At 41.2% G+C, this 16,389-nt stretch overlaps 2 protein-coding genes and 1 pseudogene across 5 annotated transcripts in view; 1 reads left to right on the top strand and 2 right to left on the bottom strand.

Moving 5' to 3' along the window:
* CTSK (cathepsin K) overlaps positions 1 to 2,778 on the top strand; it is a 14,797-nt gene extending 12,019 nt beyond the window's left edge. For all 4 annotated transcript variants that reach the window (XM_034654223.1, XM_034654222.1, XM_034654219.1 and 1 more), the window contains exon 8: positions 2,099 to 2,778. In XM_034654223.1, coding sequence (XP_034510114.1) covers positions 2,099 to 2,198 — 100 coding nt within the window. In that variant the 3' untranslated portion in view covers positions 2,199 to 2,778. The remainder of the gene's footprint in view (positions 1 to 2,098) is intronic.
* Positions 1 to 11,935, bottom strand: part of LOC117801049 (40S ribosomal protein S3a-like) — a 33,340-nt gene extending 21,405 nt beyond the window's left edge. Inside the window, exon 1 of the mRNA XM_034654224.1 lies at positions 11,824 to 11,935. Within this exon, the coding sequence (XP_034510115.1) occupies positions 11,824 to 11,864 (41 nt within the window). The 5' untranslated portion in view covers positions 11,865 to 11,935. The remainder of the gene's footprint in view (positions 1 to 11,823) is intronic.
* A 571-nt stretch (positions 11,936 to 12,506) lies between these two features.
* On the bottom strand, positions 12,507 to 14,953 carry LOC105237696 (annotated as a pseudogene).
* Positions 14,954 to 16,389: the final 1,436 nt, after the last annotated feature.

Here is a 16,389-nt window from a genome sequence, read left to right as displayed (position 1 = left end):
TTTTTTTAAAGATTTTATTTATTTGACAGAGATAGAGAGAGCCAGCGAGAGAGGGAACAGGGAGAGTGGGAGAGGAAGAAGCAGGCTCACAGCAGAGGAGCCCGATGTGGGGCTCGATCCCACAACGCCGGGATCACGCCCTGAGCCGAAGGCAGACGCTTAACCGCTGTGCCACCCAGGCGCCCCCCAATATTTCTTTCTCTCACTTCAAGAGAAAGTTGTTTCAGACTTTTTAGTTCTCTCTTCCTAATTAGAGACTCTTCTTTTCTTTTTTTTTTTAAAGATTTTATTTATTTATTTGACAGAGAGAGACAGCCAGCTAGAGAGGGAACACAGCAGGGGAGTGGGAGAGGAAGAAGCAGGCTCCTAGCGGAGAAGCCCGATGTGGGGTTCGATCCCAGAACGCTGGGATCACGCCCTGAGCCGAAGGCAGACGCTTAACGACTGCGCCCCCCAGGCGCCCCTAGAGGCTCTTAATTCTAACATGTAATGGCCAGACAGCAGTACTCAGAGTCTGTGTTGGGTGCTCCACATGCAAAGTGCTTAGTTACACAGAAATGAACAGAATGCTTGCCTTCTGTGATCTCACAGCCCCCTAAGAAAGACAGAGCTAACTACAGCCAGAACATACAGGAACACCAAGAAACCAGCAGGAGGTTTTTAATTATATAGTTTTTTCTTTTCTTTTTTCTATAATGTGATCAATTTCTTAGGAAGCTTTCCATCATCAGTCTGTTTGAAAGCAGTAGGGAACCAGTGTAAAGGTTTAGTACCCTCTTGTGCAAGTTTTTGCCTGTCCAGATATACTTAGGATAACATATATAAAAACTGGCCAAAGATTTTGAACTGTGAAGAGAAACACTTTTTGGAAAGTAGATATGACAACAACAACAACAATTAGTGTTTCCTTCCCTATTATTGGGAGTAAATAAAACTACACAGTACTTCGGCTCCCCATTCTCTTTAGCCCCTTGTGACTTTGGGGGGTAGACTTAATGAGAATTATACTTTTCCTTTTCCCATTGGCCAGTACAAGCCTGGCAACAGCACTAACCAAACTTTCTGTCCTTGGTGGCTCCAGGGAATAGGAGTCCTAGATGCTGGCGAGTTCACAGGCCAAAACAGTGCTGTAAGCAAGTGGGGCTGCTACCTAGAGGACTGACAGGGTAGACAGTATAGGTCACAGTCCCAACTAAGGCTGAACCCAAGCACCTTTTTAGGAAGGTGCTCCTTCTCCCACAGCTTCTGTCCTATGTTCTCCCTTTCTCGACTCCCAGTCCCAAGGACTTACTCTGTCCTCCCTGGTCAGGTGCCAAGGGTGGAGCCTGCACCCAAGATTTCTGGGAGGAATAAGGGACACACTTAGGATCAGGATCACTGGAGACCCATAGAGAAGGGAATAGGAGTGGGGTACAGGTCTTAAGTAAATGTATTGGGTAACTGGAGAATTCGCTGATTGGGGAAAAAGAAAACTCATGAAAACAGTTTAGGAAGCTATATAGACCAGTCTCCCCTCCCGCACTGCTTCAGCCTCTCTTACTTCTTTCTTATGCTCTAGACTCATGTTTTCAAGATTACTCTTCCTTAAACACAAATTGGACCATGTTACACTCCCAGTCTGAGACTTTCAGCGTCTCCTCCACTACGATGGGCCACAGAGTCGAACTCTTCACCCTGGCAGTAAAGATAATTCAAACTTATCTCAATCTACCTTTCCAGACATATCTCCTACTATAACCTGTCAGGCACCCTATTTTTCGGCCACATGATCTTAACACATGTTCCATGCTATTCTGCCTCTAGTATTCATTTCATATTCCTCTGCTGGCATCCCATTTGCATAGGTCTACCCAGTCTTTGGGCTCACTTCAAATGCTACCTCTTGAATTAAGCCTTTTTGATCCTTTGATCACAAGCAGTCTCTCTTACCTTTGAGGCCTATAGCATTATTCCTTCTCTCCATTCCTTTACTTTAAACTCTTCAAAGGTAAAAACTGTTTTATTCATTTTTTATACCATCAGTACCTAGCACAATAGTAAGTGTTTAATGAATAAATAAACTGAGGGTACTAAGTGTTTTCCTTAATTGGTCCTACAGCTGGGGAGAAAACTGGGGAAACAAAGGCTATATTCTCATGGCTCGGAATAAGAACAACGCTTGTGGCATTGCCAACCTGGCCAGCTTCCCCAAGATGTGACTTCAGCCAGCCAACTTTATCCTGCTTTTCCATTCCTTCCACGATGGTGCGACATACTGATGTACTTCGGAAGGGAGTTGGTGTGCCTTTTTTGAAAGCGGATGTAGCAATATAGAGATTGTCCATTCAGTTCCCCTGTTTGTGCGTCAAGTGACACCCCCACTACTTTCCTTCTCTCCACCCAATGCCTCTATTTTTCACTGTGGCTGCAGTAGGAATTTCCCTAGCAGATGTACATTCTTAGGCTAGAAGATGTGACCACAGCCTGCCCGGACTGTTGTGAAGAGTCAGAGGCTAGAGGTCTTCAGGTAGATTCTCATTCACAGTGACTAGTTAGCTTTAACCACCTAGAGGACTAAGGTGACCTGATTTCTCAGTCTCCAAGTTCACTTCTTCTGTATCCTGAAGATAGAAATTTCTATGTTTTCTACCCCAATTCATAAACCTATTCATAAATCTTTGGTACCAGTTTATGTGATACAAGAAATGTGTTTTCTTTTTCCTTCTTTGCATTTTTAAAGTAAACCAAGTATTTATCTCTTGTCTCTAATTTAATAAATACCTATTTAGTAAACATTCATTTTGTGTCAGATACTGTGCCAGGTGCTGGAGACAGAAAGATGAAAAAAAAACCCCATCTATCTGAGGCGCCTGGCCGGCTCAGTTGGAGGAGTGTGCAACTCTTGATCTTGGGGTTGTGAGTTGGAGCCCCATGTTGGGTGTAGAGATTATTTAAATAAATAAAACTTTAAAACAAAACCAAAAAAATATGTATTCCTTATATTTGATGTGCTCCCAGTTTGCTTGGAGTCTCTCACGTAAACATTTTATCCTAATTCATGTATTTGTTCACTTCTTCAACATTTATGAAGTGCTTACTGTGTACTGAGAGCTTTCTAAATTTCAGGGATTCCATGGATATAAGGAGACTTCGACAGTTAATTCTATCTGTAGGGAACCAGATTAAGTGACACGTAAACGTAGGTCTAGACAAACGTCTTAAGGCCCTTCCTGAGGTTCTACGATCTAAACGTTTGCTGTCATCAAAGAGGAAACTAAAACTCTATTATCGTTTCCAAGCAGTAGTAACTCTAAAGGAAAGTGGCTGACTAATAATAAATCAGCACAACCAGTTTTGCCATTTTTCACAAAATGTTGAGTACCTATTATCACCACCAGAGAGAGTTCACATTTATTCAATACTTACCAGGTGTCACGCACTATTTTATTTCATTCTACACAAAACTATTTATTTTTGTATGTAAATATTTATTACCCTGTGGTAAGCAGTGTATTTAAGGTTAGGAGGATGCAACAAATTAGTAAGACATGGCTCTGACTTCGAGAATGTTATAGACTAGTGACAGACATATAAACAACTAATAACACCACCCATAAGAAATAAATATTAATTATGCAAGCTCAGGAATGAATCATTAATTCTTTTTTTTTTTTTTTAAAGATTTTATTTATTTATTCGACAGAGAGAGAGACAGCCAGCGAGAGAGGGAACACAAGCAGGGGGAGTGGGAGAGGAAGAAGCAGGCTCATAGCAGAAGAGCCTGATGTGGGGATCGATCCCACATCGCCGGGATCACGCCCTGAGCCGAAGGCAGACGCTTAACCGCTGTGCCACCCAGGCACCCCTGAATCATTAATTCTTAATGGGATTTCAGATGAGGCTTCAGTGAGAACAGAGCTTTGAAAGATCTGAATGGGCAGAAAAGATGGGTGTGGGGATGGAGTAGAGGGCGGGAGGGCATATCAGGCAGAATGTTTTGGGTGAACAGAGGCGCCTAGAGAGCTGAAGGAATGGTGAGGGCTGGTGTGACCGAAGAGGTGCAAAGGCGTCTATAGTAGAACTGAGGTGAGTACAGTGGATGGGAGTTAAATCCTGGAAGGCCTTGAATGCCTTCCATGTCTCAAAAAGTTCCTACTTTAATTTATAGATACACAGGCAGTTGGTAGGCATCAAATATTTTTGAGCAGGAGAGAGACATGATCAGATCTATATTTTCGCAACATCCCTCTCGCAAGGCAGTGTTGTAAGGAACAAATAACAGATGGAGAACAAAATGGAAATAGAAGAAATTGGAGACAAGTCAACATTTAGGAGACACTGCACATGTTCTGTGTCTTCTCAAAGAAAGAATACTGCACAGAAGAACGACTCCTGAACGTTTTTGAAGGTTAAGTATGAGTTTGGCAGATGGGAAGGTGGGAAAAGGCCTTCCAGGCCCAAAGAATAGCTTATTCAAATGTGTAGGCGTGAGAGAGAACTTTCAGCAATCTGCAAGTAGTTTTTGTTGAGCTTTCAAATTGCTAAAGATGAGCTTGAGAGATGTCGGACTCCCCTCTGGGCAAATCGACACTGTTCTGTTATTTTGATCTGGGATTTTTTTTTTCCTTCTGCCTAAAGAACATCCTTCAGAATTTCCTTTTGTACAGATATGTGACAACAAATTTACTCTGTTCCTGTATGTATTTGAATTTATACCTAGATTTTCTATTCTGGTACATTAATCTGTATATCTATACATGACCAGTATCACACATTTATACTGTGTTTTCATATCTAATGGGTTAGTCTTCCCCTTATCACCCTCCTTTTCTAGAATTCTTCCTGAATATTCTTGCTTTTTACTTTTTTCCATGTGCTCTTTAGAATCAGCTTGTCAATTTATCAAAAATTCCGCTAGTATTTTTTTTTAGATCACGTTAAATTTATACCTTAATTAGGGAAAATTGACCTCTTTATACTAGTGACTTTTCCTATCTAAGAATAAGAAGTGCCTTTAAATTTTTTAAGTACTGTTTGTGCCCTTAAAGATATTGCTCATTTCTTGCTAACGTTTTTTGCAACCCAGGATGTTTACCTTTTATTATTATTGTTATTATTATTATTGCAGGTTTTAAAAATATTTTTGCAGTTTAAATGGGGTCTTTTCCAACATAATTTCTGATTAGATGTATATTTGAAAGCTGTTGATTTCTATTATGTTAGTTTTTATGCTCAGATACCTTACCTTGAATTCTCTTTTTGTTTATACATTTTTCAGTTGATTTTCTCGGATTTTTTTTAATACACAAGTATATCACCCACAGAGGTAAATTTTACCCCTTTCTTTCTGATTTTTACCTCTAATTTCTTCCTGTCTGTTTGCATTAGATAAAACTTCAAAATGATGCTAGAGTTAATAGACCCTGACCTAGAATTGTTATTATTTTTATAGATGCATGAAATTCCAATTAATTTAAGTGAATCCCAATAAGTCAAAATTTATATTTCCAATGTTCTCAGTTACAGAAAAGACTGCAATGAATGATTGATATTTTAACACAAAAAAACTTTTAGGGGCGCCTGGGTGGCACAGCGGTTAAGCGTCTGCCTTCGGCTCGGCGTGATCCTGACATTCTGGGATCGAGCCCCACATCAGGCTCCTCCTCCACTATGAGCCTGCTTCTTCCTCTCCGACTCCCCCTGCTTGTGTTCCCTCTCTCGCTGGCTGTCTCTATCTCTGTCGAATAAATAAATAAAATCTTTAAAAAAAAACACACAAAAGAACTTTTAAAGTGATCATACATTTAAATCTGTCAGTATAGAATGTTTTATTTCTTTAATAATAACAATATTAGCTAACATTTATTGAGCTTTACTATGCAGCTCATACCATGTTAAATGCCTTACACATAGTACCCTTGTTATTGGCATTTTACAAATGTCAAATAGCTTGCCCAAGATAAGCTAGCTAGTAAATGGCTGAGCCAGGACTCATACCCAGGTCGTTTGTTTTTCTGTCTCCTTTTATACACTTTATTATTATTTTTAAATTTATGTTATGGAACATTTTAAACATATACAAAAGGAGAGAGAGTAGCAGAGTGAAGTTTCATGTACCCATTATCCATCTTGAACAATTATCAACATTTTCCAATCTTATGTCATCCATTCCACTTCCATTTTTTTAAACTTAGCATTTTAAAGCAAACCCCAGATATCATTTCACTCATAGTCATTATGCATCTCGGAAGATTTTTTTAATATAATCACCATGCCATTAACATGCCAAACAAAAATAACAATTGTTTCTTATTATTTACTATTCAGTCCATTTTTAAAATTTTCCAATTGTTTAAAGGTATCTTTTTACTGTTAAGTTTATTCAACTCAGTATCCAAACAGTTTTACACACTGCCCTTGGTTGTTATTAAGTGTACTGTATTGTTTGACAGTCACACCCCTACCTGCACAAACACACGTACTTTTTTTTTTTCTTCCTATAATTGATTTCATGGAGAAGCCAGATCATTTGCCCAGTAGAATATCTCATATTCTAGATTTGGCTGATAGCTTGTTCTTTCTGAATCTAAGGTCCTAGTGTGCTCAACCACTGCAATATGCCCCATTTCTCACTTTCCTTCAGAGATGTTGTGATGAGGAATGTAAACTTATAAGTGATAGCCCATTAAACTTTTAATGGTACAGATATTCTAGAAATCATGGGCAGTTTTACTCTTTTACAGTACATATCCTTTTGGCTGAATGCTCAGGCTCTTCAGCTCTTGAAACGTCTTTTTGAGTCATTGACGGGCTTTATAATACTTATAAGCTGAGTTTGTCCAAGGACTTCAGGAACCTAGTTCTTCACTTCTGGGTGAAACCTAAGCCTGAAGTCATGGTTTCCTGAGACTCTCTTTATATATAGATTATCAGGGTAAAGATGCTATGCTTTTGCAGAAGACAAGATTGTTTATAGAGAAAATTCTAAGGAAAAAAAACTATTAGAACTAATAAATGAGCTTAGCAAAATTGCAGGTTTCAAGATCAGTAAACAGAAATTGTTTTTATTTCTATACAGTAGCAAAGAACAAACTGAAAATGAAATCAAGAAAAAATGCCATTGGGGTGCCTGGGTGGCTCAGTCAGTTAAGCATCTGCCTTAGGCCCAGGTCATGATCCCTGGATCAAGCCCAGCATCAGGCTCTTTGCTCAGTGGGGAGCCTGCTTCTCCCTCTGCCTGCTGCTCCCCCTGGTTGTGCGCACATGCTCTCTCTCTCTCAAATAATTAAAATCTTTTAAAAAAGAAAAAAAAAGCCATTTACAATAGCATCAAAAAGAATAAAATAGGGGTGCCTGGGTGGCTCAGTTGTTAAGCATCTGCCTTCGGCTCAGGTCATGATCCCAGGGTCCTGGGATCGAGCCCCGCATCGGGCTCCCTGCTCGGCGGGAAGCCTGCTTCTCCCTCTCCCACTCCCCCTGCTGGTGTTCCCTCTCTCACTCTGTCTCTCTCTGTCCAATAAATAAAATATTAGAAAAAAAAAGAATAAAATACTTAGGAACAAATCTAAAGTGCGAAGCTTATACTCTGAAAACTACAAAACACTGGTGAAGGAATTTCGGAAGAGCTAAATAAATGAAAAGACGTTCCAGTTGGAAGATAATATCGTTAAGACAGCAGTATTCCCCATACTGATCTATAGATTCAAACAATCCCTATCAAAATTCCAGCTGGCTTCTTTGTAGAAATTAGCAAGCTGACACTAAAATCATATGGGCACCCAAGGGACCAAGAATAGCTAAACCAATTTTGAAAAAGAATAAAGTTGGAGGACTCACATTTCCGAATTTCAAAACTTCCCACAAACCAACAGTAATCAAGACAGTGTATTAGTGCCAAGAAGCTACAGATCAGTGGAACAGAATTAAGAATATAGAAATAAACTCTTTGATTCATGTTCAATCGAGTTTCAATAAGGGTGCCAAGACATTTCAATGGTGAAAGAATGGTCTCTTCAACAAATGGTGCTGGGACAAATGAATAACCAACCACATGTAAAAGAATAAAGTCAGAATGCTACCTCACACCATTCACAAAATTAATTCAAAATGGTTTAAAAATCTAAATGTAAGAGCTAAAACTATAAAACTCTTAGGAAAAAATATAGGGATAAATCTTGGCTTTTTAGACATGATACCACAAGTACAAGCAACAAAAGAAAAAAACAGATAAATAGATTTCATCAACATTAAAAAGTGTGCATCAAACTGTCACTCAAGAGAGTGAAAGATAACCCTCAGGAGAAATTTTTGCAAATCAGATATCTAATAATTAATATCCAAAATATATAAAGAATTCCTACGACTCAACAACAACAAAACAGCCCAATGTGAAACTGGGCAAAGGACTTAAATAGACATTTCTCCAAAGAAGATATAGAGATGGTCAATAAACACATGAAAATGTGCTCATCACTAGTCTTTAGGGAAGTGCAAATCAAAACCATGAGATGCCACTTCACACCCAGTAGGATGGCTATTACGAAAGTGTGCGGCAAGTGTGGCAAGCATGTGGAGAAATTGAAACTCTGAAACATTGCTGGTGGGAATGTAAAATGGTGCAACTGCTGTGTTAACGGTATGATGGTTTCTCAAACAGATTTACCATATGATTTAGCAATTCCACTCTAGATATATATCCAAAAGAATTGAAATCAGAGACTCAAACAGATATTTGTACACCCGTGTTCTTCACAGCATTATTCACAATAGCCAAAAAGCAAAACCAAGTCTCCACCAACAGATGAATAAAGATAAAGAAAATGTGGTATATACATACAATGGATTATTATTCAGCCTTCAAAAATAATTAAATGGTATCTACTACATACCACAACATGATAACCGATACGTGCTATGGCGTGGAAGAACACTGAAAACATGTAAGTGAAATAAGCCGGGCACAAAAGGACTAGCAACTCCACTTAATATGAGGCATTTAAGACAGGCCCATTTAGAGACAGAAAGTGAAATAAGCTCTAGCTATTCGGAGAGGCTGCGGTGGGGGTGGGGGGGAAACAACGAGATATCGTGTAATGGGTGCAGCATTTCTCTTTGGAATGATGAAAGCGTTCTAAGTTGGGGAGGTCGTGGGTTTATGGGGACAAAGAATGTATTGGGGGGGGGCCTGGGTTGTTCAGTTGGTTAAGTGTCTCACTTCAGCTCAGGTCATGATCTTGGGGTCCTGGAATCAAGCCCCACATTGTGCTCCCTGCCCAGCAGGGAGTCTGTTTCTCCCTCTTCCTCTTCCTCTGCCCCTCCTCCCGATTGTGCTCTCTCTCTCAAATCAATAAAACCTTTTCAAAAAAGAATATTTTGGAATTCTCTGTATTTTCAGCTTAGTTTTGCCGTAAATCTAAAACTCTAAAGAATCATCTATTTTTAAAAAATGTTCTAGAAATAGATGTGGTGATGGTTATACAACATTATGAATGTACTTAATGTAACTAAATTGCATACTTACAAATCATTAAATGGTAAATTTTATGTGTATTTTATCAATTTTTTTAAAAAAGAATCAAAGAATTTCTAGTGACTACTGAAAACTTTATTCTCCAGCCATGTAATTTTGAACTGAACATTGCTCAATCACTGTTTGTTGTTATTTCTGTCTTCTCTACTTTACTTATGGCCTCTATTAGCAAATTCTGTCGCTCCATCCTCAAAATATGTGAATCTGGCCACTCCTTTACCTCCACCATGATGTCCCAGTTTAAGACCCCATCCTTTCTCCCCACAGCTTCTGTGGTAGCCCCACTAACCCCCCACTCCCATGTAACACTGCTTTACTGCAGCCCACACTGTAGTCTATTCTCTGTACGACAGATCATATCACTTCCGTGTGCAAAGCCTTCCCACTACACTTTCATTTAAGAAGCTAAGCATTGTTCTGGGAATTCAGCAGTGACAAAAATCCATGACCTCATGGAGCTTATATTTTAGCAAATTTAGAATATAATACAAAATTCTTAAGTGGCTGCAAATGTGATCTGGTCTTAGGCTACCTCTCTGATTTCATTTCAGCCCATGGCCCTATGAAGAGCATTTCTCTCAACAAAATAAGAATTCTGCTGAAAAGGAAATAAGGGGTAAATAGTTGTTGTTAAAAAATGTTCGTGGGGCACCTGGGTGGCTCAGTCATTAAGCGTCTGCCTTCGGCTCAGGTCATGATCCCAGCGTTCTGGGATTGAGCCCCGCATCAGGCTCCCTGCTCAGCAGGAGGCCTGCTTCTCTCTCTCCCACTCCCCCTGCTTGTGTTCCCTCTCTTGCTGCCTCTCTCTCTCTGTCAAATAAATGAATAATCTTTAAAAAAAAAAAAAGTGTAATATTAAAAAAAAAATGTTCATGTCTAGGGGTGCCTGGCTGGCTCAGTTGGAAGAGCATGGAACTCTTGATCTCAGGGTCATGAGTTTAAGCCCCACATTGGGCGTTAGAGATTACTTAATAAAATATTTTAAGCGTTCATGCCTATATAAAAAAATACTTACCAATGTCCCCTCCCGAGTGAGAAAACCCAGGGCTTTATCTGGTTACTGTGCTCAGACATAAGACCGGGGCATTTTGGCTGATATATAGTCTGCTTCATCAATTTGGGAATGGCCCCTTGAGACCTGGCAACTTAAACCTTATCTAATATCTAACACATCTAAAAAATGATGATGAAGAAGAAACAGGGTAACTACGATGAAAAGTCTAACTTAGAAAAGGGAGAATGGATGGAAAATAGCATACAGATATCATTGTTCTACTGCATATATTATATCCTGCCAGGCAGGCATATGGAAGATTCTCCGTGGTGGTGGAGTGAGTTTCTTGGCCAGCCATCTGGGAATCTCCAGGTCTGTTGTCTATAAAGATCTTCCTTATTGTCCACCATGACCTCTGGTTCTTCCTGCTACATGATCTTGCTTGTCCTTATTCTTGATGCTACGCCAGAGGGGGGCATGGGGAAAATGCCCTTTCTGGAGACTACTCAACTCCAGCTGTGGCACAAGCTGGGAGCCTGGACAAGCAACAGACAGTTAGGCTTGGGTTTCTTTGGCAACATAGTTTCCATAAAAGGTTCAATTCCTCCTGCTAGTTACCACAGCCAAAAAAAATTTTTTCCCAGCCAAAGCGATGCAAAGCTTTGACAGGCTAATCTTGACATACCCCATCCTTGGAACTAGGGGTGTAGTTTGCTTCTAAAGTCCAGGAGTGTGTGTGTTTTGGGGGATGGTCCCCATTTTAAAATCCCCTTCTATTGCCACAAGAAGGGGAAATGGAAGCTAATTGACAAAAATAATTTACACCGTCAGACATCCTTTGGCTCAGGTATTTTCTTCTTTCCTTTTTTTTTTTTTTAAAGACTTTATTTATTTGAGAGAGAGAGAGAAAGCACAAGCAGGGGGAGGGGGAGAGAGAGAAGCAGACTCCCTGCCCAGCAGGGAACCTGATTCAGGGCTCTGCCTGGGGTCTCTGGGATCATGACCTGAGCCGAAGGCAGACGTTTAATGGACTGAGCCATCCAGGCGCCCCTGGCTCAGGTATTTTCAACTTTTCTTCAGCACTACAGAGAAGACAGATGCTGTTCACATTTAAGACATTTTCATGACATATTCACAAAATAATGTCAGTCTCTGGTAGCTAGCTATAAACTCTCCCCTTTCCTCTCCCAGAAGGCATATTGAAATGCACTTATATCAAAGTGATGTTATTCAGAGATAACCTGAATAGGCTCTAATTCTTAAATATATCACTTGCAAATTGTGGTACTTTATTACTACTAACAAATTTACTGTGACTTACCTTCCAATTAACTGGTGACACATCAAGTATGTCACAGCCATTATACTCTTGGAGGAAGGATCTTAACTTTGGCACCCCAAGTTCTCCTTAGTTATGTCTTATTTTATCTCTTGGTAAAATTGGGGCACCTGTCTGGCTTAGTCAGTGGAGCGAGCGACTCTTGATCTTGGGGTTGTGGGTTTGAGCCCCACGTTGGGTGTAGAGATAACTAAAAAAAAAAAAAAGAAGATGGTCTCTTGGTAAAATTAACCTTCTTCCTTAGAGAAAACATTGCCAGGTGACAGAAAGAAGCAAAGAAGCACCCAGGATAATGGGGTGTATCCACTGGGATCAAATATTTCCAGTGAAAAATGCACCAAGCATATAATCTATGCAGAAAGTATTAGAATTAATGTATATTTTTAATTTAGAACATATCTATTTTTCCCAATGATTCAAGAACCCTGTTTCCTTTTTTTTTTTTTTTTTTTTTTTTTGGCTGGGTACAGCATACTTTATTGATGATGGCACATGACAGGGTAGGGCTCCCCAAGCCCTTTCCCTTCTTCAGGGGTTCTGGGATGGAAATTGTGTAGAGTTCGGGAGATTCTCAGCATGTTGGGGGATGAGTTGGGGCAAGGATTCCCCAACTGCTGAGGGCCTTTCTCTCTTGCTCTCACTGGGACTAGTGGTCCAGGGGGCTCTTATTCCTTGGAGGCCATATGGACCATAAGGTCCAACATCCGGTTGCTGTAGCCAAATTCATTGTCATACCAGGAAGTGAGCTTGGCAAAGTGGTCATTGAGAGCAATGCCAGCCCCGGCATCAAAGATGGTGTGTCACTGTTAAAGTCGCAGGAGACAGTCTCGTCCTCAGTGTAGCCCACCACGCCCTTGAGAGGGCCCTCCGATGCCTGCTTCACCACCTTCTTAATGTCATTGTATTTGGCAGTTTTCTCCAGGAGGCAGGTCAGATCCATGACTGACACCTCATGGATGGGGACACGGAAGGCTGTGCCAGTGAGCTTCTCCTTCAGCTCAGGAACGACCTTGCCTACAGCCTTGGCGGCACCTGTAGAAGCAGAGATGCAGTCGGCCATCATGGCACAGCTTCCCAGAGGGGCCAGCCACTGTCTTCTGGGTGGCAGTGATGGCATGGATTGTGGTCATGAGTCCCTCCATGATGCCAGAGTTGTCCTGGATGACCTTGGCCAGTGAGGCCAAACAGTTGATGGTGCAGGAGACACTGCTGACAATCTTGAGAGAGTTCTCATGATTCTCATGGTTCACACCCATCAACTATGATTCTCATGGTTCATGATTCTCATGGTTCACACCCATCAACCATGATTCTCATGGTTCATGATTCTCATGGTTCACACCCATGATTCTCATGGTTCACACATGGGAGCATTAACAGGAAGGGGAAGAGTGATGACCCTCTCGGCCCCACCCTTCAAGTGAGCCTTCTCCATGGTGGTGAAGACCCCAGTGACCCCAGTGGACTCTGCAATATGATCAGCACAAGCATCACCCCATTTGATGGTGGTGGATCTCTCTCCTGGAAGATAGGAGATGGGCTTTCCCTTGATGACAAGTTTCTCGTTTTCAGCCTTAACTGTGCTGTTGAATTAGCCAGGAGGGGAGTCATACTGGAACACGTGGACTGTGTAGTTGAGATCAATGAAGGGTTCACTAAGGGCAACAATACCCATTTGCCAGAGTTAAAAGCAGCCCTGGTGACCAGGTGCCAAATAGAGCCAAATCCATTTATTCTGACCTACGCATTGTGTTTCGGGGATGGACGCAGCTGGCACTGCACGAGAAGATGCAGCTGTCTGTCGAATGGAGAGGAGCTGAGAGGCCTGTTTTCATTCCTCAAAGTTTAAACTGGATAATTTTAACATAAAGGTAATTAATTTTTTAGTCTCCTATACTCTATTAAGGGTATTCATCTCATCTTTGTGTATTTTTTGGGCAGAAGGGTCAGTGATAAGTGAGCTGTTTTACTTATTTTTTTTAAAGATTTTATTTATTTACTTGAGAGAGAGATAGCGGGTGAGAGAGTATGAGCGGGGTGAGGGGCAGAGGGAGATGTGGGTTCCCCACTGAGCAGGGAGGCCGATGTGGGGCTTGATCCCAGGACTCCAGGATCATGACCTGAGCCGAAGGCAGATGCTTAACCAATGGAGCCCCCCAGGCGCCCCATAAGTGAGCTATTTTAACTATGGAAATAATGTCTGTTATTAAATTCCCAGCACAAAGTTAATCACTTGAGGGTAAATTAACATCAGTATGATCCTAAAATTCAGAGCCCTTTTCTTTAAGACTTAGTAAGACAGTTCCTCAGAGAAACCTGAAGCAGCTAACTTGGAGGGTGTGTGAGGCTAAAAGAGGGTGACTTTTGGGGCGCCTGGGTGGCACAGCAGTTAAGCGTCTGCCTTCGGCTCAGGGAGTGATCCCGGCGTTATGGGATTGAGCCCCACGTCAGGCTCCTCCGCCATGAGCCTGCTTCTTCCTCTCCCACTCCCCCTGCTTGGTGTTCCCTCTCTCGCTGGCTGTCTCTATCTCTGTCGAATAAATAAATAAAAATCTTTAAAAAAAAAAAAAGGGTAACTTTAAAACCTGGAGGAGGCACTAAGCTTCCTTATTCTGCTCTCATTTCCCTTTTCCGTATCATTCAGATGTTTCTTCATATGCGATCATCTGTGATAGAAGGGAGGCAACATTCTAGGTAAGATACAGAAATGTACTACAGCAGATTTCCTTGGGTTTTGTTTGTTTTTAATCTCTCTACAGATCTTCCTCAACTTATGATGGGGTAACATCCGCATAAACGTATCATAAGTTGAAGACATTGTAGTTGAAGATGCATTTAATAGCCTAACCTACTGAACACCACAGCCTAGCCTTGCCTACCTTCACCACGCTCGGGACACTCGTATCAGCCTACAACGGGGTAGCAACATCTAACACAAAACCTATTTTATAATAAAGCGTTGGATACCTAATGAATACTGTACTGAAAGTGAGAAATGAAATGTTGTGTGGGTGCGGAGTAGTTCCAAGTGCATTGGTCGCTCAGCCTCGTGACCCTGTGGCTGACACACAGCTGTGTCTCCCTGCAGCTGGCCAGCATCCCCAGGGAGCATCACACCACATATCGCAAGCCCAGGAAAAGAGCAAAACTCAAAATTTGAAGCAAGTTTTCCACTGATTGCCTGTCACTTTTGCACCATCATAAAGTTGAAAAATTGTAAGTCTGGGACCATCGGTAGTTAAGTAAATTTGCAACAGCAAGGGTGCCCCATTTCAAAGGAAGTTACCATACAAAAACCCAATTTACAGCTGTTGAATGTTACAGGATGATTTTTAATTTCATAAAATGCATTAAGTGTACATGGGTTAGACTATGAAATAACATGTTCCCTCGATGTATTTAAATACTATATTTTTGGGGGGACACCTGGGTGGCTCAGTTGGTTAAGTGTCTGTCTTCAGCTCAGGCCATGATCTCAGGGTCCTGGGATCAAGCCCCGCATAGGGCTCTCTGCTCTACGGGGAGCCTGCTTCTCCCTCTCCCTCCGCCCCTCCCCCTGCTTGTGCTCTCTCTCTCTCAAGTAAATAAAGTATTTTTTTAAAAATAATAAATAAATACTCCATTTTTATAGACTTTTATATACCAGGAGAACAAAAGCAGCAGAGAAACCTGAGGCTAAAAGCCTCCGGGAAAAAAAAGCCTCAGGAGCCATTGCCAAATAAGAATGAATCAGAAATGAAGATAAAACACACAGAAGATGTAATTATGAAAATCAATCCAACAAATATAAGTGTTATAGACTAAACGTGTGTTAAGCCACAGAACAATACAAAGATGAGTAATATAGGGTTCTGTATTCTCCAGTTAGCTAGTGAGATGAAACTATCTCATAAAGATACAGAGTAAGTTCAAACTGGGTGGTATAATTTGCAAGGGTCATAAAAGCATATAGAAAAGAAAGATGAGAGAGATGATTAGAGAAGCCTCCATTGAAAGGCAACAGTTGAGGTAGGTCTTGCAAGATATAGAGGTCAAGGAATGGAGACAGCCATTTCAGAAAGATATGAGCGACCACACGATGTGGGAGGCCCACGGGACCAGCTTGACTAGAGCAGAGGCTGAGAGTTAAAGATGTGTTCTAGGGGCACCTGGGTGGCTCAGTCGATTAAGTGTCAGCCTTTGGCTCAGGTCGCGATCCTGGAGTCCTGGCATCTAACCCACATCTGGCAACCTCGCATTGGGCTCCCTACTCAGCAAAACAACAGTGGGAAAAGCGTTACTTTTACAACTGGGTTTGATCCCAGGTCAGCAACCAGTTCTGTCCTCTTGCCAGAGGACAAGTTTTATAACCTCTCAGAACTTTTATTTTCCCTCTGTAAAATGAGGACAATAATTGTATCTAATTCACTGTGTCGTAAAGATTGAATAATCATACATGAAGAGTATAGCACATACATTGGCACATAATTGCCATCCGACAAATGTTAGCCGGGACTGTTATAATAATAAAGTGAGTATAAAGTGCACAGGATGATAAGCATAGATGTT

The sequence above is a fragment of the Ailuropoda melanoleuca genome, chromosome 2, assembly GCF_002007445.2.
Source record: "Ailuropoda melanoleuca isolate Jingjing chromosome 2, ASM200744v2, whole genome shotgun sequence".
Taxonomy (NCBI): Eukaryota; Metazoa; Chordata; class Mammalia; order Carnivora; family Ursidae; genus Ailuropoda; species Ailuropoda melanoleuca.
The sequence above is the reverse complement of the archived record's forward strand: the minus strand, read 5'-3'. Positions and strand labels throughout refer to the sequence as shown.